We start from the raw sequence: 23,338 nt of genomic DNA on the forward strand, positions 1-23,338 counted from the left end.
TGATCCTACTTCTGCCCTGAGGTGGTAACTGTTCCACCAAGCCATTCACTGAAAGAAAGGACTGGATGTTCCTGAGATAAGTTCCATTGATAGCTTGTGGGTTCCTGTATGCCTACCCTGTCCTCCGTGGGCAGTGTGAATTTCTGGCTCTTAGAACTGTCCAAGCTCAGATACTAGCTTCTCCCTATGGCCTGCCTGGCCTTACTCAAGCTGTATTTGTTTTTATCTCTTCTGTTACTGCCTTCAGCAAGGAAAGGCTTTGACATTAAATTTAGGGTGAACTGTGCCTCTGTCACTAACTATGAGGCTTTGAACAGATTATTTGCATTTCCTGGGCTCTCCCTCCTCACTTGTAAAATGAAAATGATCATCCCTGCCTCATGAGATGTACTGCCATTAATGCCTAAGCACCTCCTGTAGCCAGACGCAGAGAAAGCCCCACTAAATGGAAATCATGATATTACTGCCATCATCATATTACTGCTTCCTGTAGCTACTTCACATCAATTTTTGGAAGTAGAAGTTGTAATAATACCAATACTGCAATTGCTTATTCATCCTTCATGTCCTTGTCTTACCTCTGTGCTTGCCAAGTGCAGAGTCCCTGGCTGGAGCGCCTCTTTGTTCTTCACTCTAGTGCACGAGTCCTGTGAACCAGGAAAGAAAGCAAGCGGCCAGCCTCACCCTCAGAAACTGCCATTCCTAGCACATAGGCTCATTTCACGCTACAGCCCAGATGGAACACTAGGATAAATATATCTGGTGAAGTGTTAAATATGCTGTGTGTACAAAGCAGAACGTGTTGGGTAAAGATGAGACAATTAGCCACATTAAATTATTGAGTCAGAGAGAAATGATACCATGAAAATAAGCCATATTTTTTTTCCATTTTCGCTTCTTCCTGCCTGGCACCCAGCAGTTTTTCTCCTTTTTAATGGCCAGATATGCTTCTGTTCCGTAGACCTTAAAATGATCTTGGACCAAAAATCAGTCATTCAGAAGACACAAATAACAAGGCCAAATTTGATCAAAGTGTGGCACATTATAGGAGCACCTACCCTAGTAAGCTCAAAAGGCTGTCTAGCAACAGAATAAAAAAGCTCAGAGGTCGCCTAGATGTATCTTTTTAAAGTGAATTTTTGTTGTTTTATTAAATAATAAAATATGTAACTGAAATTCACTCTGGGCAGTTCCTGTAAGCATATGCCTCATTGGGTAAGTGCCACATGTATAAAGTCTATAGTCTGGAAATCATTGCTTGAACTGCCTAGTAGTATAAGCTTTGGGAATATCAGTGTCAAATTCTTATCTCTTAGGATGCTAAATCCAGAAAGGAAAATTACACTTAGTATAAGCTCTTCCCTTCCTTTCTTTTTCTGAAATGTTGATCTTTACATGCAAAGGCCTTCCTCTTCAATTTCTCATTCTGAACATCCTAGACCATATGCCATATGATTAATTATCTGCTTCAAAATGGCGAATGTGAGTCCAGATCAGTTAACTAGTATCTTAAAACACCCCTTTACATATTTTGACAACTTCTGATTTTTTAAAATTATACTTTGTATATTCCACGTTGTAATTGTTAAGGGATGTTTATAACTATTTCTTATTTTATCTCATACTACCTCAGCAAATTAAAGTTCCTAAAGTTGTACTCCATCCATGTCATTAAAGTTGGCACTACTTTGAGGAGGCATCTCTTCCCAGTTATATTTTCAGTGCCTTCTAACCCAAAGGGCTCATCTTCTGGTCACTATTTCACTGCTATTCATCAAAGTTTTATTGGCCCCTTTTTTTTTAAACTGGATCTCTAGGTTCTTTCCAGTTCTCTTAGTTATGTAGTGCTGCCATAACAGAGAGACCACAAGTAGATGGCTTTAGCAAACAGAAATTTATTTTTCACAGTTTAGGTGGCTTGATGGGCACGTTCAGGGTGTCAGCCCTCAGGAAAGGTGTTCAGTTTTCGAAGAAAGCTCTTGTTTCCTTCAGCATCTTTAGGCCAGCATTCCTTGGAGATTTCTATATAGCTTGCCCTTCCCCTGTGTAAAGGACTTTCTTAGCACAGGGATGTGGATCCAAAGAACATGCTCTGTTCTCAGCTTTTCTTATGATACTAAGATCGCCTCTTTCTACACTCATCTTTAGCCTTTATCTCCCATGAGACAAAAGGTGTTTAGCAGACCATAACCCAAGAAAACGCCCCTTTCATTTCATCAGGGCTGTTACCTAAATTAATGGTATATTCCACTCTCATCTCCTTACAGCTGAGTAATTGGTCACTTCTCAGATCACGTCATGGAGAATGACTACATTATTACATACCAACCTTAATCCTATCTCATTGTTATTCTTCTTGTTAGGTGCCATTGAGTCAAGTACAACTCATAGTAACACTGTGAACAAAAAATCGGAACCCTATTCTGTGCCATCTTCACACTTCCTGACACAAAAGAGCCCATTGCAGCAGTCACCATGTCAGTCCACCTGGTTGAGGGTCTTCCTCTCCTTTGCTGACCTTCTACCTTTCCCAATTTCTTGTCCTCCAAGGAATAGCCCCTCCTAGCAACATGCCCAAAGTGTGTAAGGCGAAGCCTCATCATTCCTGCCTCCAAAGAACATTCCAGCTCCACCCTGTCCAAGATATATCTGTTTATCTCTTGGCCGTCCATGGGATGTTGAGGGCTCTTCTCCAAAACCACAGCTTAAAGGCATAGATTCTTTTTCTGTCATCCTTATTCATTGTTCAGCTCTCATATGCATAATACATGATCGGAAAGACTATAGCCTGAATCAGATGCACCTTAGTCCTCAAACTGACATCATTACTCCTCAATAATTTGGAGAGGTCCCTAACTGCAGATTTTCCCAGTGCAATGCATCTCCTTATTTCCTGACTTTTGGTACTATTGTTGTTGTTGTTACGTGTCATTGAGTTGCCTGTGACTCATAGTGCCCCTGTGTACAACAGACCTAAACCCTGCTCTCTCCTGTGTTAATCTTATTGTCTCTGATACACCTACCCCCATTACCCCAGTCATTGATTCAATCCATCTCATTGAGGGTCTTCCTCTCTTGTACTGTCCCTCCACCATCCCAAGCATGACGGCCCTCTCTTAGGACTGATCTCGCCTTGCAGCATGTCCAAAGTATGTCAGACAAAGCTTCAGAATCCTTGCCTCCAAGGAGCAAACTGGTTTCACCCTCTCCAGGGTGAACTTGTTTGTTCTCCATGGTATATTCAATACTCCAGCACCACAGGCTCAAAGGCTGGTACTAAGGGTGTTAATTGTGGATAAAAGCAAGATGAAGCTGTTGACAGTTTCAGTCTCCTCTCCATCCATCTTGATGGTGCCTTTTGGTCCAGTGGTAAAAAATCTTTGTTTTCTTGACATTAAGATGCAATCCAATCCCATTAAGATGCAATCCAATCCGAAGTCTGCATTCCTTGATCTTCTGCAGCAAGTGCTTCAAGTCTTCTTCACTTTAAGAAGGCAAGGTTATGTCATCTGCAGAATGCAGGTAGTTGATGAGTTTCTCTCCAATCCTGATGCCACACTCCTCTTCATAGAGTCCAACTTCTCAGATAATTTCATTAACATTCTAGATATTAAGATTTACAACACAGTACAAATACATTATGCTGAGAGTCACAGTCTTGACAAGTTGACTGCCTCTGTGGAAGAAAAAAAATGGTCACATACCAAAATAGCTCAGTATCAGTCAAAGCAAAGCCAAGGCTGAATATGGAACAGACCACCAGCTGCTCATGTACAAATTCAAGTTGAGACTAAAGAAAGTGTGAACACATCCTTGTGAGCCAAAGTATAACCTGAGTATATCCCACTGTGCTGTAGAGACTGTCTCAAGAATCTGTTTGATGCATTGAATGCTAATAATCAGATCGCTTGTAGGATGAGATCAAAGACTTCCTATATGAGGAAAGCAAATGGTCATTAAAAATGCAGAAAAGAAAGAAAAGGCCAAAATAGATGTCCAAACAGACTGTAACACTTGGTCTTGGATATAGAATAGCTAAAGCGAATGGAAGAAATGATGACATAAAAGAGCTGAACTCATTTCAAAGAGCAGCAAAAATGGCAAAGTGTTACAAAATAAAATGCACAAAGACCTGGAGTTAGAAAACCAAAGGGGAATTTTAGTATTTCACAAGCAGAAACAACTGTAGACAAAGTTCAAGCTTCAGTTTGCGATATTGAAGATTCTGTGGGTAGAAAATTGAACAACACAAGAAACATCAAAAGAAGATGAACAGAATAGAGAGTCATTGTGCTAGAAATAAGTGGTTGATGTTGAACCATTCCAGGACGTAGGACATGATACAAAACTAGTACTACAGAAGGAAGTTCAGCATGCACTGAGGCATTGGCAAAAAACAAGCCTTTGAGTATGGACAGAATACCAGTATAAAGATGTATCAATATATGGATGCATTGCTAGAAGAAGTCATTCATGTGTGCGAATAAATTTGTAAGACAGCTACTTGACCAATCAACTGGAAGAGATCTATGTTGTTTATGTCCATTCCAGAGAAAAGCTGTCTAACAGAATGTGGAAATTATCAAACAATATCATTAATATCCCATACAAGTAAAATTATTAAGAAGATAATATAAAAATTGATTGAGATAGCATATCAATAGAGAACCAGGAAGTCATAATGGATTTAGAAGGCGTGATGAATGTCATTACTCATGTCAGATGGTATTCAGCTAAGAATACCAGAAAGACGTTTACCTGTGTTATTAGAGTCACATGGTTGAATAATTTTGCATAGTCAAGAAAATAGAGGGAAACATCTTTCTGGTGGGCAAAGATAACACTTTGAGGACTAAGGTGTTCCTGACTAAGGCCATGGTATTTTCAGTTGCCTTATACATGCTAAAGCTACACAATGAAGGAGGAAGACTGAAGATGAATACGTGCATTTGAATTGTGGTGTTAGAGAAGGATATTGAATATACCAAGGGCTGACAGAAGAATGAACAAGTTTGTCTTGCAAGAAATATATTCAGGAGACCCCTTAGATGTGAGGATAGCAGGATTTTGTCTTATGTACTTTGGCTTTGTTAAGTGGCAAGAGGGGTGCCATTCCTGGAAAAGGACATCATGCTTGGTAAAGTGGGAGGGGGGTAAAAAACTAGATGAACTGATACATTGGCTGCAACAGGATTTTAAAGATGTCAGTCTAAAGACCAAGATATGCCTCATGCAAATGTTTTCGGTTGCTTGCTTTGCATCTGAAAGCTGGCCAAAGCTCAAGGATGACAGAAGAGTCGATGTCTATGAGTTGTGATGGAGAAGGATATTGAATATATCCCATGGGCTGTCAAGAGAGTGAACACATCCGTCCTGGAGAAAGTGAAATTAGGGTGTTCTTTGGAGGCAAGGATGGTGAAACACCATCTCACATACTTTGGGCGTATTATCAGGCAAGACCAGTTCCTGAAGAAGTACACCATCCTCGGAAAGGGAGAAGTTCAACACAAGAGAAGATCATCTACAAGATTAATTGACGCTGACTGTAATGATAGGGTCAAGTGTGTCTGAGATGGTGAGGTCAGGGTTCAGAGCTCTTGTTCGGAGGGTCATTGTGAGTCATAGTCAACTTAGTGGCACATAACAACAATTACACAGGACCAAGCAGTGTTTTGCTCTATTGTATCTAGGGTAGCTTTGATTTGGAGCAACTTTAAAGTGCTTAATGACAAGAACATCGAAAGGCCTAGTTTTCCTTTTAGATGTACTCTCGTTCTATCTGTTTGCCCTCTGCCTATTTTCATTTCATTCCTAACCCAAACCCTAGCATACTTCATTTCTGGTAGATGTATGGTCTTACTTGGTCTGCTATATTATGTGTGCGACTAGTACATGGATTTGAGGTCCTTATCAGTGGAAGGAGAGAAATAGCAAGGAAAAGTCAGGAAATCTCAGCTTGTAGAGGTATAACAATGCTAACTTCACCTGTCCAAGAGTTGCACACTCAAGCACATTGGCTTATATAAACCTAGTGAAAATGTACACGTGACTTTTCAAATCATGAACTGTAACAACAGCAACAAAAATCTCTAGATAATACCCAAGTGATTTCCAGGCCTAAGCGGAATTTATGTTGCTAACAGTAGTCAGTAATACTCTACATTTTAATAAAATAATTTAGAAAATTCTTTGGTTTTTTTTTTTTTGTTTTAAATTCTTTGTTTTTAAGTAAGATTTAACATATGTTTCTTAAACAATTAGTATACACTGTATCTTTACACAAATAATGCACATTCTTTTCAAAAAACCATCAGTCCCCCTTTTCTTTTGCTCATTGTGTACATGTGTGCTTTATTTACTGTGGACTGTTTATATTGGGAAAATATGGTCATTTTCCCCTCAAAACAAAACACTAATGAAAGCAATTATGTGGTCATTTTAGAGACACTTTAATTTAATTTTTTTTTAATTAAAGGAAATCTTGTATTATTAGCATTTCCAGAAAGTATATCTGAAGATTCATTATCAGCTGTAAGGCTTGGATAGTACATTTTCTAAATTCTTCTAAATATCTTTCTCAATGATTTTCTTAATTTATTCTTCACTTTAAGTGCTTATTGGGACTCTTGCCTGTCATACATAGACCAACACTCACCTTGAGCCATGAACTTTGTCTTTTCTGTGCTTAGATACCCAGTACCTCCAAGATACCATGAACCATGTCCTAAGCTGTGTCAAAAAGGAGAAGGAACGTACAGCAGCCTTCCAGGCATTGGGGTTACTGTCTGTTGCTGTGAGATCTGAGTTTAAGGTTTACTTACCTCGTGTCCTGGACATCATCAGAGCAGCCCTGCCCCCTAAGGACTTCGCCCATAAGTAAGCATAGCCATTGTGATCTCACCTTCTGCCTCATTTGTCTAGAGAGGAAGGACACTCTATCCTGTCACTCTCTATGAAACTTAAGGTCATTCTGTGTATCGTTGACCTCCAGAGGAGAGTAAGGTATAAAGAACAGCTTTTTTTTTTAAATTTAATTTTATTAGTTTTAATGAACATTTACAGAGATTTTGGGTTTTCATTCATTCATTGTTGTACTGTTTTCTCCACCCTCCTCCCCAGTTTGTTCTTCTTCCCCCCCATGTCTGTTTTTATTGTCCAATTGCCACAGTGCTTGTCAAAGCCAGTTCGATTAATCTCCTTTGTCAGTGTGTCCCTTGCCATTCCCTATCACTCCTCCCTGAGAGAGACTTCACCCTGATTCATAAGGAAAAGGGGATGGCGTATTCTCTTAGCTAATTCCTGCTGGAAAGGGACGCTGTGGGTTTCAGGGTGAAGATCTTCTCTCACTACTCTAAAGGGCCCCTTTGGCAGTAGGAAACACATAGACTATTATGGAGATTGATTTTGGAATTTAGATGCACTGTTATCAATTGTGCTTGGCCATACATGTTCATATCCTTGAAGATGTATCATGGAAGTGTTGCAGCCTAGAAGATACAAATTTAACTAACAAGTTAAAAGTGCGTGAGTCAAAAATTGAAAAGCAATAATATTCTGAGTAGAGGTTCTAATAGTGGCACAAATCAAGTTACAGAGGTAAGGTGCTTCCATTGCCATCCTTACTTTAACTTAATTCTTTTTTTTTTTTTTTAATTTAAATTTGTTATTAATTTCAGTGGAAATTTACAGAGGCTTTGGATTTCCATTCATTCATTGTTGTAGATTTGTCCCCTCCCAAGGCTCCCCCCCACCAGACATTACCCTCTTGGAAAAGTAAAAGAAAAGATTCTTTCATTATTTTACAAACCCTCCCCCAGGTCCACTCCACCATGTAGCCATCGCTCTAGACTCCTGTCTTGACCGAAATACCTAATCACATATCTCTTTTAAACAGTTTTCTCCCTCCTCTGTTTCAGTGCAGCATACATTATTGCACCCATCTTACTCAGTCTCTCTCCAACCCCAAGGACAGTCCCATTCTACAACAGTGGCACCATGCAATATTTGTCCTTTTGTGACTGGGACATTTCACTCAGCATAATGTTCTCCAGAGTCAGCCATTTTGAGTAATATTGCATGAGTTCCTTGTTTTTTAATGCAGCATAGAATTCCGTTGTGCGAATATACCACAGCTTCTCTAGCCATTCGTTTGTTGATGGGCACTTAGGTTGTTTCCAACTCCTTGCTATTGTGAACAAAGCTGCAATAAACATGGGTGTGCATATATCTGCTTGGGTGTCAGAAGAACAGCTTTCCATCCGTTGAATTCTAACTTTTTCCAAATGAAATGGGAGGTTAAATAGTCTGTGACCATATTAGATGTCAGTACTATGTCCAATGCTATTATTTACTGGAAATCTCCTAGTTTTGTACTATTTATTTGGCCTGCAAGGTTCTCATTTTGATATGAAGGAGCCCTGGTAGCATAATAGGTTAAGTAATAAGGTTAACCAGAAGGTGAGCAGTTCAAATCTATCAGCTGCTCCACAGGAGAATGTTGAGGTGGTTTCCTTCTGTTAAAGTTTATGGCTTCAGAAACTCAGCAGATGTTTGTCATGAGTCAGACTCTACTTGACAACAGTGAGTTTGGTATTGATTTATGAAATTTTGATGCTGAACCTGAAGAAAATAATCCTGCACTGGAACATAGGGGTCCTACTGGTCACCTTCTTTTATCACTGAAGTGAGATAAGTCCTTTGATTTTTTTGAACCTCCTTAGTGAATAAAGAGGGAAAACTGGCAACAGCCTGCAAGATATACATGCCAAAGTGTCTCTTCCAAGGCTATGGTCTCATTGTTCATTTGTTCTAAAAGTTACACCTTTTTATTTCCATGTTTTGGTAGCAAGAATTGTTCTGATGAGTTAAAAAGTCCTGCTCATTCTAAATCTCAGCTTTATCATCATGGGAGGAAAAACTTTTTTCTATTTCCTTTTGGATAAGAAAAAGTATATGCCAACTACAGTCTGCACTTTGCATCCCAATGAACATGTTGTTTTTATCCTAAAAAGAGATCTAGACCAGTACTGTGCTAACTCATCGGATGCTTTTGTGTGAATTCAGGAAAGAGATGACTTCTTAAAAACTCTTTACTGCCATCTGCTGCATTGTCATAATAATATACAACTCTGTAAATACTGCGCTATCTAATGAATTGTGCAGTGGACAACCTGCCATCACCTCTTTTGTTAGCCTTGCTGAGGTAGCCTGCTCTCCTTGCTCCAAAGTGATTTTGCAGTGAAATATCATAAAAACTTACCGCTAAACTAGCCAGTCTGTTTCTTTGCAGAAGGCAGAAGGCAATACAGGTCGATGCCACAGTGTTCACCTGCATCAGCATGCTGGCTCGGGCAATGGGGCCGGGCATTCAGCAGGATATCAAGGAGCTCCTGGAGCCCATGCTAGCAGTGGGACTGAGGTGGGTGTCAGAAACATGGGCTTCCTTTGTTGAGACAAAGTTTGCGTGAGGCTTGATCCCCAGGCCTAGTTTTGTACTTTACATCGGATAGGCAGGATAGATCAGACTGATTTCAGTTCCTAGTTTTATCCCTAGCTAGCTGTGTAATCTTAATTAAGTTACTTACCTTCTCAGCCTTGATTTTCTCATCTGAAATGTTAGTGCAGTAGCAATTAGTTTCGCCAGGATTGTGAGGATTAAGTGAGATTTTATGAAATATATACATTGGAATTAATGTTTTTATTATTATTATATTATTATAGCACCCAAAGCTTTATTCTCTTTATTCTTAGAAAATAATGATGATGCTTTCAGTTCACCTCATATTATTTGTTGAAACTCAGTTTTCTTCATTGTGTTGAATATAGTAATCAAGTTCTACTGTAACAAAACCCAGAAACTTAACAGAATCTGAGGCCAGACCCAGGGAACGTAGTTCACTTTATAGACTAGCCAGTGGGATCTTTTCCCCTTATTGAGCAGGAACAGACCAAACGCCATGTGCTCAGTCCCACATGTAACTAACTGGTGTGCTTCCCCGCAGCCCTGCTCTCACTGCTGTGCTCTATGACCTGAGCCGCCAGATCCCACAACTGAAGAAAGACATCCAAGATGGACTACTAAAGATGCTGTCCTTGGTTCTCATGCACAAACCCCTCCGGCATCCAGGCATGCCTAAGGGCCTGGCCCACCAGCTGGCCTCTCCTGGCCTCACTACCCTCCCTGAAGCCAGTGATGTGGGCAGTATCACTCTTGCCCTTCGAACTCTTGGCAGCTTTGAATTTGAAGGTAAGCAATTGCAATGACTTCTGCCAAGATAGTGATGCTGAGAACCTTGACAAAGAATGAGGGTGGCTGGGGTCCCTGGGTCTTGCTAGGAGTGTGGAGATAGGCAAGTTGATTGTATAGCAACTCAATTCTTTTTCCATATCCCTGGTGCTTGTTTCCTTGTCCCATACTTAGTTTTGGTAAAGATAGTGCTCAAAAGTCGGCCTGGATCCAAAGAAGTCATGTTTCAGAAATGGACAAGTTAGAGATAGCGTCTCCTTTACCTCCTCAGTTTCATGCAGAGGAGGTAAGATTTAATGCCTCAGAATTTATATATGGTGGCTTCTTGGGTGGCTCTACTTCTGTGGAGGTAGGATTTCCAAGAGTGATGCCCTGTGTTGTAGAAGTCTAATCCCCACATAAACCAACATTAATACTCTAGGAAGAAATATTTCAGAAGGAAAACAAAATAGATTATTTTGAAATTTAAGAGGCGTCCTGATATCTTTGGTGTGTTACAGTCTGCTGATGTAAAAGGCAATGTTTCAAATTCTCCTTGGGAGAAAGATGTGGCTGTTTACTCCCATTTAGATTTACAGCCTCAAAAACCAAATGAAGCATCACCATGAGTCAGAATTTACACAGTAGTGGTGCATTTTTTCATATTTAAGATCATGTTGATGGTATTGGCTGAGACAAACAGGTAACAACTGAACAGACTAAACTCATTGCCATCTAGTCAGGACCAACTCAGACTGTCCCTCCAGTGGGTTTTCAGCAAGTGCAAAAAGCCTAAGCGTGTTGTCTGAGGACTTGAACCTGTGATTTAACTATTGGAATTACTTCACTTATATTCATTAACGTAGAGGCAAGAAGCTGCGCTGCAATCCCAAAGGCACGCGGTTCAAATCCACCAGCTGCTCTGCAGGAGGATGGGCAGTCTCCTCTCATGCTATTAACTGCCTCTGAATCCTGCCCCAGAGGGTCCGTTGTGGGTTAGTTCTGACTTTATGGTACGCAGCAAACAACAAACCACTTACATTCATTAACACTTAGGACAATTTATTTCAAATGAATAAAAATTAGTTATGTTTAACCTCTATCAGACTTTGTTTTTGACATCTGAATCTGGTATTAAGATGGATAGGTTGTATTTGTTCAATAATTGACTCCCTTGAGATTGTGAGAAGTTGGATCATAATAAAATGAAATAACTTACCCTTTGGAGAAAGGATTGGGTAAGAGCAATTGCCATTTTCTTTGTTCCTGCTCTAGTATCATCCACTTTTTTTGCTTTTCTGCTAATTCAAAGCTCATTTTTTACCCTTTTGAGAAAAATGTCTGGGTCAATACCATATTGATCGATATTCAGTTAAAAATTAATTAGTAACCCGGAAGTAGAGAATGCACTTCACAAGTTGCAGGCTTTCTCTCCAAAGCGCCCACGTTTATTGTTCTCTCTCTGCCTTTTGTATCCAGGCCACTCTCTGACCCAGTTTGTCCGCCACTGCGCGGATCATTTCCTGAACAGCGAGCACAAGGAGATCCGCATGGAAGCGGCCCGGACCTGCTCCCGCCTGCTCACACCCTCCATCCACCTCATCAGTGGCCATGCCCACGTGGTTAGCCAGACTGCAGTGCAGGTGGTGGCAGATGTGCTCAGCAAACTGCTCGTGGTTGGGATAACAGATCCTGGTAAAGCATACAGGACAGAAGCTGTGTAGGGACGTTTAGGAGCTTGGGACAGTTGGAAGTAGCCATACAGCCTCCCGTGGGATTTTGAGCCTCAAAAAGCTGAGGGTTTGCTATTTATCTATTACAGCATTAGGCTTGATGTCTTTAGGATGTTGGTATATAAGACGTGCTGTCTTTAGTTCTGTTACCTTTGCTCCGTTGAATTGGGGGGCAGGGAGGAATGACAAGAGTTTAGATGAGAAAAGGGTATATGGGATCTGTCACTGAGTTGATGACAGTGAAGGCCATCTCTGGTAAAGGACAGAAAGAGTGCTCAAAGGCTCCATTGCTCTTGCAGACCCTGACATCCGCTACTGTGTCTTGGCTTCCTTGGATGAGCGCTTTGATGCACACCTGGCCCAGGCAGAGAACTTGCAGGCCCTGTTTGTGGCGCTGAATGACCAGGTGTTTGAGATCCGGGAGCTGGCCATCTGCACTGTGGGCCGGCTCAGTAGCATGAATCCAGCCTTTGTCATGCCTTTTCTCCGCAAGATGCTCATCCAGGTAATGGGTGGCAGTCAGACCCAGAGGCAGTGGGGCAAGTGCTCTCATTGTGAGAGCGGCTTGGGAAGGAGAATCGAGAATAAGGAGAGTAATAGTTGAAGTACCTGATAAAAGTCACCTTGGCTCCAAGGCTCTGTCAGATCTGTTTTGGTAATTTTGGTTCGATTGGTTACCACCTCATAAGCCTCTCACCATTATGACTCCAGGATGTTTTTTTAACCCCAGGCTAACTGTCTCATGTAGCTCTTCTTCCTTTCAAGTCACCAGCTATTCTGTGTCTGTCTTCCCTCAGTTGTCTACTGGTGATGTCAGTCTCCTCAGGACCGCCCTCTATTTCTGCTCTCCTGCTTTTCTTGCTGAGGCACAGAAGTTAACTGTTCTTAACAAATAACAAACATGGGAATGATGCCAACTTTTTAAATTTTTTTCCACATAATCTTTGTTCCTAATGTGTGGTTCTTAAATACTGTTGAGATGCGAGCTAAGCCTTGGACAATAGCCTAAGGTGGATTCAGATTGACCACTGACGCTAGATCTAGTAGGCTTTCCAGTTCCTGCTGAAGTCTGACTCCGTAAGTTTTGTTGTTTTCCTGAGTAAGTTTGCTGGCTTCATTGTGAGATGAAGACCCAGCTCTTCCTTCCACAGGTTGTTTCACTGACTTCTTCCCGATTTCCATGTGAAACACTCTCCTGTCCTCACCTTTGCTCTGCCCATCTTGTCCTCTGTTTCCTAAACCTCTTCCATAACTTCTTTGGAAATAAACATTTTCCTTAAAACATAAAGAGCTTAAACATAGAGAATCTGTGAATACAGGTAACTTTTACCTGGAAGAATATGTATTCACAGTTTGCCATAATTAAATTGCAATTATCAACCAACAAATTAGGAAATTGTGTTTATATTGACACTTCTATTTTTCAGTCTAATAATAATTTCCTTAATGGCTGGCCCACATTTTGAAGGGTCAGCTCTGGGTCAGTTCTGACCCAGTGGAACACAGGAACAGCAATCTTATTTAGTCCTTTAAAAATGCCTAAGTATGGCTAGAGTGTTCAAAGTTGATGGTACACAGCAACAACAAATTGTGCAGAAGAAGATTGTTCATCTTTCTCCTGTGGAGCAGTTACTGGATTCAAGCCACATGACTTTGGGTTGGTAGCACAATTCCTTACCATTAAGCCTTACCTATATTCTTCTAAGTGGTATACCACTGGTCTGTCCATTTGCTGTACAGAGGTAACTTGTGGTTGCTGTGATGCTAAACACTGTGACACTGATGTGTCAAATGTGTTAATGGTTACTCATGGTGGACAGTGTTTGGTGGAGCTCCCTGATTAAAACAAGCTTGGAAGTAGGAGTGGCAGTCACTTCCGAAACAGCTTGCCTCTGGAAACTCTATGAACGTGGAGAAAGGACAAAAGATACAGGTGTTAAGGCCTTTTGTTCATAGGGTCACTATGAGTCGCCTAGGACTTGACATCACTTAACAACAACAATAAGACTTACCTAAAAAGGCAAGGATTTTGAAGCTCCCGGAGGGACCAGTCCTTGGTGAAGGACATCATGCTTGGAAAGGTGGAGGGACAGTGCAGGAGAGGAAGACCCCAGATAAGATGGTTTGATACAGCAACTGGGGCAATGGGATTGGTGTGTTGGAGTCAATGAGACTGGCTCAGGACAGGGCAGGACTCAGAGCTAATGTACATAGAGGTCGCTGTGAGTCACAGACGACTTGATGGCACATCACAACAACAAGCCACGAGAGCTCCCTCTTATAGGTATGTTATAGCTGTAATTGTAGCTGTAAGGTCTAAGAGAATCTTACTGATAAGAGCTCTAATTATTTGGGGTATCTAGATATGCCTGAAACAGCTACTGAGTATCAGTATTTCTTTTAGCGTAGTTATGCTGCTGTTAACTGTTTGATTCCATTAATTCGTTTGTAGGCCATTTTTGTGATTTGCTATCTGAACTAAGGATTTTCCTCTCAGAAAGCTCTCCCCTCCTTTCAGCAAACCCTGTTCTCGATTTTCCCTGCTGGTTTTCTTAGTCTGCGGTGACTATTCTACACTAATAAAAGCTATACTTTAGAGAGGATTGTAGACCCCTGAGGGTGCTGTACTAGAAAGAGAAGGAAATTGTTTCAAACGTTTCTTCTAGTTAAAATTGTATCTGAGACTGTTCTCTTAGCTGCACAGATCTTCTTCGCTTGTGAATTTGTGGTAGAGGCCTGGAACCCTCTCATGGTTTTCTGCTGCATTTTCCTTTTGACATGTAGAGCGCCTTTAACTTTTCTTCGGCCATAATGAGTCTCTCTCTTCCCTACAGATCTTGACCGAGCTGGAGCACAGTGGCATTGGAAGAATCAAAGAGCAGAGTGCTCGCATGCTGAGTCATCTGGTTTCCAATGCCCCTCGACTCATCCGCCCCTACATGGAGCCTATTCTGAAGGTATATACAACAGATGGGGAAACAGGCACTTTCTTTCCACATCGTCTCATGTTGCCTTGTTTGAAGAGCTGTGTGATTGAGTTCTTACTGGTACACTGAACAAAATTGGTAATTTCTGTGGTTTTAGCCTTAGAGAAAAGGACAACATTAAGTACTTCAGTTGAAAAAATACTGAAAATCTCACCAATTACAGGAGCCTTGTCTCCTTAAAATAGAATAGATTGATAGGATGTTGAAAACATATCATCAGATGTGTTTGGCAAAGAGAAATAGGTAGATAGTGGTGACAGATATATTACTCCCTAAAAATGAAGAAAAGAATGAGCCTTAAAATACAAAACAACCTTCAAAAAAGAATACGTTCAAGTCTCATGAATCAGTAACTTAATGAGTCTGGATGATCGCTTCTCCAGGTATACTGTAGAAGCAGCATGGGAAGTGTTCTCAAATCATGGTGCCTTCCAGCGCTCACTTAACCTTTGTTTAGTGCGGAGAAAAGTTTAAGACCCCACATTTTAGATAAATCCTGAGTTTAGATAGTTTATAAGACTAAGGTGTGCCTGATCCGGGCCATGGTCTTCACAATTACTTGCTGTGCATCAGAAAGCTGGATAATGGCTAGGGATGAAAGAAGAATAATTGATGCCTTTAAGTTGTGGAGCTGTAGAAGAGTATTGAATATACCATGGACCGCTAGGAGAACAAATAAGTTCATCCTGCAGAGGGTAAAACCAAGTTGCTCCATGGAGGCAAGGATTCTGAAAGTTCGTCTGATATGCTCTGGACATGTTGCAAGGCAGGACCAGTCCTTGGAGAGGGACATAGTGCTTGGGAGGGTGGAGGAACAGCGCAAGAGAGGAAGACCCTGGAGGAGATGGATTGATTCAGGGACTGGGGTAATGTGAGTGTGTGTTGGAGATGATGAGGCTGGCACAGGATAGAGCAGGGTTCAGGGCTGTTGTACATAGGGTTGCTATGAGTTGCAAGTGACCTGATAGCACTTTAACACCAACAACAAACATGAATATATATAACTGAGACAGTCTCTTTGGTGATTTTTTTTACTGGTACAAAAGAAAGGTTTGATTAGTAGTTTCTAATCTGCATTTATCTTCTCATATTTTTTTCATAGGCTTTAATTTTAAAATTGAAAGACCCAGACCCTGATCCAAATCCTGGTGTGATCAATAATGTCTTGGCTACAATAGGAGAATTGGCTCAGGTAAAGGGAAAATACTTTTTCCAAGGTATGCAAAGAAGAATATTCTCTGAGAAAGTAAAAATACAATCCTCTCGACCTCTTTTTTTTTTGCTCCCCCAATATTTCAGGTGAGTGGCCTAGAAATGAGGAAATGGGTTGATGAACTTTTTATCATCATCATGGACATGCTCCAGGACTCATCTCTTCTGGCCAAAAGGCAGGTGAGTACCACTACTTCCTGACTGAGCAGGACTGGTCCCTCTTAATCAGCTCGTCAGTTCACCTGTAACCTGATCCAGGGCTTTATATATAGTAACAAAAAAACCCTAAAATTCGAACTCATTGCTGTCGAGTCAAAACCAACTCATAGCTGAGCCTCCAGCAGATTTTCAGCAGCTGTAAATCACACCAGAGGAGATTGCCCTTCACTCTCCCAGGGAGCTGTTGGTGGATTTGAAGCCACCTTTGGCTGTGGAATGTGCCACCAGAACTTCCTGGCATATAGTAGATATTCAAAAGTAATGTTGAATGAGTCAGAACAAGAAAGATTTGGAACTAGATGTAGCTGTCAGCATGACCTGGAGTTCTTTTTAGTGCGTATGAGGACTGGCTTCGGCCATTCTTCCTTACAGAAGACAGTAATGTAGATCAACTCTCAAGAGCCCCAGCTGCTACACGGGCACAGGCATGTTGAAAAAGCCACATACTCTCACCTTCCCCAACCCCTAGTCCTTAACTGTGTACTTCCTTGAGCTCTATAGGGAGTTATATTTCTATCCCAAAGACCATGCCTCTCTTGTGGTTCAAATCCACAAGTGGCTCCATGAGAGAAAGAGAAACAGTCTCCTTCCATGTGTTTAACCCTCTGATTGGAGGCTCAGCTGTCAGGTCTAAATCGACAGCAGTGAGTTGAGTTGAGGAAATATTTCTCCTTTGAGAAAGATGGTGGTACTCTGTCATTTTAACTAGTGATTGTGACAGATTGTGCTTGCTTCATCAGCCTTGTTTCTACGCCCTGACTCTTGGGTTTTCTGTTCATAGTTAATATCATTGTTGATTGCCTTCGAGTCGAGCACAACTCATAGCGACCCTATGAACAAAAGGCCTGAAGCCTTTCTCTAACTATCGACATTTATCGAAGTTCATTACAGTGCTTTAAAAAATAGTGTAAATGGCTTCCCCCCAAAAAAAAAAACACTGGCTTACTGTACCTTGTGGCTTCTTTGCCTATCCAGGTGGCTCTGTGGACCCTGGGGCAGTTGGTGGCCAGCACCGGCTATGTGGTGGAGCCCTACAGGAAGTACCCTACACTGCTTGAGGTGCTACTAAATTTTCTGAAGACTGAGCAGAACCAGTGTACACGGAGAGAGGTAGGGAACATGGCAGGACTGCTCAGAGAACAGAAAGAGCAAGAGCAAGTTGTGGCATTAATTGGCTCTGAAGACATTGATCAGATGCTTGTCGTTCACCCTTTTGCTCCTATAGCTAACTGAATGAATATCTGGGTATGAGTTGAATATTATGGAACATCCGGAGCATCCATGAAACCTATTGTAAGCAGATACTGTGATAACATGTCTGTTTATTTTTCCTTCTATCTCTTTGACCACCCAGGCTATTCGTGTTTTGGGCCTCCTAGGGGCTTTGGATCCCTACAAGCACAAGGTGAACATCGGCATGATCGATCAGTCCCGGGACGCTTCTGCTGTCAGCCTGTCAGAGTCTAAGTCAAGTCAGGATTCCTGTAAGTGGAGGGGGGAGCAGAGAGAGACCAGGAACGTGTGGGAATCACACAGCCCTTGCAGACCATTTTGAGCTGGCTACCTATGAAGTCGCAGGGTACCTGCTCACCCAGCAGCTTGGGAATACAATTAGTACTTTTCTCTTGGACCACAGTAGGGATGCTGCTGCTTAATGTGTCTGGATTCTTTGTCAAGGATAATAGGTGAAATCTGGACTCACTCGGTGGTGCAGATGAGAGATGAAGAATGCCACCATTACCTCTGTTTGCATTTCATTCTCTGCTGGTGCTGCTTTGATGCTTTTTATTCTCCTACCACCCAAGCAGGAAAAGAATGGAATTTATTTTCCCTGTTTTAATTAATAGGGAAATTTGAGGCAAGGCAAGAATAGCTGGTTGTTGTTGTTATGTGCCATCGAGTTGTTTGTGACTCATAGCGACCCTATGTACAACAGCCCTAAACCGTGCTCTATCCTGTGCCAGTTGCACTGTCTCCGACACTCCCATCCTGATTATCCCAGTCACTGAATCAATCCACCTCATAGAGGGTCTTCCCCTCCTGCACTGTCCCTCCACCCTCCCAAGCATGATGTCCCTCTCCAAGGACCTGTCCCTCCTTACAACATTTACAACATGTCCAAAGTATGTCAGACAAAACCCCAGAATCCTTGCCTCCAAGGAATAGCCTGGTTTAACCCTCTCCAGGATGAATCTGTTTGTTTTCTTGGCAGTCCAGAGTACATTCAATACTCTTCTCCAGCACCACACCTCAAAGGCATCAATTCTCCTGTCCTCCGTAGTCATTGTCCAACTCTCTGATGCATAACAAGTGATTGCAATAGACCATGGCCTGTATTCAGGTGCACCTTAGTCTCCAGAGAGACACCGTTGCTCTTGAGTACTTTAGAGAGGTCCCTAACAGCAGACTTTCCCATCACAATACGTTTTTTTATATCCTGGCTGCTGGTGCCAAGAGTGTTGACTGTGGAGCCGAGCAAACTGAAGCTGTGAACAATCTCAATCTCTTTGCCATCCATCCTGATGCTACCAATTGGTCCAGTGGTGAGAATCTTTGTCTTCTTGACATTGAGCCTCAGTCCATACTGAAGGCTGCAGTCCTTGACTCTCTGCAGCAAGTGTATTAGCTCCTCCTCAGTTTCAGCAAGCAGGGTTGTGTCATCTGCATAACACAGATTGTTAATAGATCTTCCACCAATCGTGACACCACACTTCTCCTCATAGAGCCCAGCCTCTCAGATAATCTGCTCTGCATACAGGTTGAAAAGGTATGGAGATAGGACACATCCCTGGTGTGAAAAGCTGGTAGCAATCAGAAACCCAGAACTCTTTTCTCTATCAGGTGGTCTGGCCATAGAGCCCTACTGCCTTTTGACAGGTGTCCTGAGAGATTGGACTAGATTATGGGGATGCAGGAGAGTTGTCCACACTATTTTCTACATACAGAAGCTGATTTGAACATCTAAGAGTTCAACAGTAACTCTCACCAAAGTATTATTTTTTAAAAAAATTAATTACACAAGTTGTGATAAAGATAGACACACAACTTCCACTCTCCTCTTATATGTATATGAGCAGTGTACCTGTCACGCCCATTACTGTCAAGGGCAGAGCCTGAACTACAGGCTTGCAGTTGTTTTCTTTTATTCAGCACCACCAGCCGGCCCCTGTCTTTGGGCCTGTCACATTCCTCATCTTTCTCATTGCACTGTCATACTCCCAGTCCGTGTGCTAAAGCTGCTTCTTGTTCACGTCAGGTAGCATTTGCTTACTAACAGGTCTGAATTACCTTGGGAGACTAAGCAGCTCCAGTTGTTCGCCTAATCCCCTTTATTTCATTTGGAGAGGTAATTCTTTTTAGTGATGGTTTCAGCTACATAGCAGGAAGAAGCAAGTTACATAAAATAATTTTAAAGAAAATCCATCATGTATGGTGTCAGGCATTTATGATTTAGATAATAGAAAAAAACCAAAATTTGAGTCCTGTGAGATGCTGAAGTCCTGTTCACGGGTGCCTGATAGATACCACATTCCTAATAGCATTGAGACAGATGAGGAAGAGAACTGTTTAAAAGGGATATATGATTAGCTATTATTGTCCTGACAGGAGTCCAGAATGAAGGCTGCATAGTGGAGTGGACTTGGGGGGAGGAATTGTATAACAATGAAAGAATTTTTCTTTTACTTTTCAAAGAGAAGAACGAACTGGGGGAGAGGTAGGCAGGGAGAAAAGTGCAGCAATGAATAAATGGAAATCCAAAGTCTCTGTCAATTTTCATTAAAATTAATAATAAAAAGAAAATTTTAAAAAACCGTACCAAGGAGAAAGATACACATGCTAATGTCTGTCAGGAGGTTATTTGTTGTTAGCTATACTCTGGGTATTCTCAAGAGTGTTGTTGCGTACACCTCCTAAACTCTCTCTGTCGTTTGTCCCAGCTGACTACAGCACCAGTGAAATGCTAGTCAACATGGGCAACCTGCCTCTGGATGAGTTCTACCCAGCTGTTTCCATGGTGGCCTTAATGCGGATCTTCAGGGACCAGTCCCTCTCTCAGCATCACACCATGGTGGTCCAGGCCATCACCTTCATCTTCAAATCCCTGGGGCTCAAATGTGTGCAGTTCCTACCCCAGGTCATGCCTACGTTCCTTAATGTCATCCGAGTCTGTGACGGAGCCATCCGGGAGGTGAGTAGCTAAAACTCCAACTCTTCCATTTCTCTGCTCTGTACCACGTCCATCCAGAGTTTCATCTGTGAGGTTTAGCTTCCTAGTAGTGCACCCAGATTACTCTTGAACGAATGCCTTTTTCCTCCTTAAATCCTAAACCATAAATAAATAGTTTTAATCAGCTTAGCCCACTTCCATGATTTCTTCCCTCAAAATACATAAAGAACGAATATCCTGTGGAAAAGAACATCATTATTCATCTCACTTAACTAGAGTCCAGTTCATTACCTGGTAAAATGTTCTATAGTCTGGATTTCTGATGGCTTTCATGATTAGATTTAAAGAAAATGTTGGGGTTTTTTTTGTGAGAATAGGTGAAGTGTATGTTTATTACATGTTGTGAAGTCATTTTGTCCTACTGATGTTGATTCAGACTTTGAGCACTTGGTTAAGTTGATGTCTATCAGATTTTATTTATTTTTTTTTATGTCTGTCCAATCTTGCCATTATGAAGTTACTGTTTTTCTTTTGTCATTAGAAATACTCTCTAGGTGTTGCTTTGAGACTTTAAAGCTATCTTTTCCCAACTACCTTTCACCTAATTCTTTTCATTCCATTCATTGATGGTCTTGGAATGATAAGTTTCCAGTTCTGACCCCTATTTTCTTTTATTAGCTGACATTTCCTGTAAAGCTCTCCCTTCCCTTAAACACACTTTTTTTTCTCTCTTTTTATTAAATAACATGGATATATGTATTCTTTTTTAAAAAAATCCAGCATGTTATAATCAATAACATTTAAAAACTTTTAATTTAGAAATAAATATAAAATTATAAGAAGAATAATAAAGCAGCTTGCATCGGGCTTGGGATCCTAGAACTATGGCCCAATTTGCCCGTAACCTGATGGAGGAGGCTCTGCCAATGGTAAACGCTGCTGTGACTTACCAAAAGCCTCTATTGGTCACTTTTTGACCCTATGCCAGGGTGGAGCTGGTTCCTCCAACCCCTGCTGAGATCCCTGCAGCTATTCAGAGCTTGGAAAAAATGGTCAAAAGTGCTCAAACTGGTCACTTCAAACAGCTCACAGTGAAGGAAGCTCAAGTGAATATTTTGGTGGCCATAAAAGAGTGGATATAGTCTTATGTCAGCGACATCACAGGCAAGCATGGCATCACTGGCCGTGATGTTTGAATGCATCGGATTAGACTTTATTTACGCTTTGTGTAGTCTTGGACCATGTGTGATGAGATTGATATCTTTTTTTTTTTTGACAGTTTTATAACTTTATTTGACAATCAGCTATTAGTTTTCATCCACATTGACAGTCTGTAGATTTTTGAAAGTGGTAACAGTTACATAGGTAACCAGTGTATACAGCTTGTTTGGGGAATCTTCATCCTCATTACATTTTCTGGACAACTGTACACGGGTATGGGACATTCCTTATTCCTTTGGCCCAGACAGCTTTGTTAAGCCTGGTGTCAGTGCGAACATCTGGTGTTCCCATCTCCTTCATGGCAAATTTCCCGATCTCCTTTAGTGCCCGAGGAGCACACTTCTTAAATCCCACTCCATGGATGCGCTTGTGAATGTTGATGGTGTCCTCTCTGGTCACCACTTCGTTGGTGGCAGAACGGCCTTTCTTCTTCTCACCACCCTTCTTTGCAGGGGCCATAGCACCGGAACCAGGCTCGAGATTGGTATCTTAATGAAAATATATAATGGGAATGGGGAAGAAGAATGCTAGATTCTTTTTATACTCTTTACTCAGATTCAGTTAACATTTTGCCCCATTTGTTTCCTCATTCTCTTTGTCTTTGTGTGATTTTTTTTTTTTAAATGAACTGTTGGGTTTGAACTACATACAGTCCTTATAGTTAACTACTGAAGAACTTTAACTGCTGTACCACCTTGGCTCCTACATTACAAAAAAGTCCACTGCCATCGAGTTGATTCCAACTTGTAATGACCCTGTAGGACAAAGTAGTTGCATATATGTTGACCCTTTATGTCTAAATACTTCAATAAATATTTCTTGATCATAGTAATATTTTATGACCATAGGCAGTTAACAGTGTCAATAAATTTAACACTAATACAGTATGTTAATCTTCCATCTGTATTCTCATTTCTTCAGTTGACTCACAGTATCCTGTAAGGATTTTTTCATCTGCCTCATGATCCAGTCTGGCACCTAGTATTAGTTGTCATGCTTTATTTCTACTCTAACTGTTTTAGATTTATCACAGAATGCTCCTTCTATTATAGTGCATATTTTTAATATTAAGTGCAAAGAGCTCTGGTGATATAAAGACACCATATGTGAAGAAAGTATAAGACAAAGAAGAAAGAAAAGACCAAAACATATATCAGAAAAGACTAAAACTTCTCTTGAATGTAGACTGTCTAAAGCTTAAGTGAAAGGAAGGAATGAAGTTAAGGAACCAAATAGAAGATTTCAAAAAGCAGCTCCAGTTATAATGCAATGTTTAAAGACCTAGAGTTAGAAAATAAAAGAGAATTTTGCTACTTCTCAAACTGAGAGAGTTCAAGATAATTCAGGCTTCACCATGTAGTATTGAAGATTTCCATAGCAAAAATGGAGTAATAAAGGAAGCATCAAATTTTTGAAGATGCAGGGTGAAGTCTCTCTCAGGGAGGAGTGATAGGGAATGGCAAAGGATACACTGACAAAGAAGATTGATCAGAACTGGCTTTGACAAGCACTGTGGCATTTGGACAAGAACAAACTGGGAGGAGGGTAGAGAGAATAGTGCAACAATGAATGA

General features: G+C 41.2%; 1 protein-coding gene and 1 pseudogene across 1 annotated transcript in view; both read left to right on the top strand.

The window, feature by feature from the left end:
• MTOR (mechanistic target of rapamycin (serine/threonine kinase)) overlaps positions 1 to 23,338 on the top strand; it is a 223,792-nt gene that overhangs the window by 15,849 nt on the left and 184,605 nt on the right. Inside the window, exons 9-19 of the mRNA XM_006885758.1 lie at positions 6,690 to 6,876; positions 9,290 to 9,418; positions 10,002 to 10,246; positions 11,705 to 11,920; positions 12,258 to 12,463; positions 14,793 to 14,915; positions 16,048 to 16,137; positions 16,245 to 16,337; positions 17,352 to 17,486; positions 17,731 to 17,860; positions 20,315 to 20,565. Coding sequence (XP_006885820.1) covers positions 6,690 to 6,876; positions 9,290 to 9,418; positions 10,002 to 10,246; positions 11,705 to 11,920; positions 12,258 to 12,463; positions 14,793 to 14,915; positions 16,048 to 16,137; positions 16,245 to 16,337; positions 17,352 to 17,486; positions 17,731 to 17,860; positions 20,315 to 20,565 — 1,805 coding nt within the window. The remainder of the gene's footprint in view (positions 1 to 6,689; positions 6,877 to 9,289; positions 9,419 to 10,001; positions 10,247 to 11,704; positions 11,921 to 12,257; positions 12,464 to 14,792; positions 14,916 to 16,047; positions 16,138 to 16,244; positions 16,338 to 17,351; positions 17,487 to 17,730; positions 17,861 to 20,314; positions 20,566 to 23,338) is intronic.
• LOC102859396 lies at positions 21,429 to 21,740 on the top strand (annotated as a pseudogene).

Source organism: Elephantulus edwardii, unplaced genomic scaffold (assembly GCF_000299155.1).
Source record: "Elephantulus edwardii isolate Elephantulus edwardi_28Jun2011 unplaced genomic scaffold, EleEdw1.0 scaffold00045, whole genome shotgun sequence".
Taxonomy (NCBI): Eukaryota; Metazoa; Chordata; class Mammalia; order Macroscelidea; family Macroscelididae; genus Elephantulus; species Elephantulus edwardii.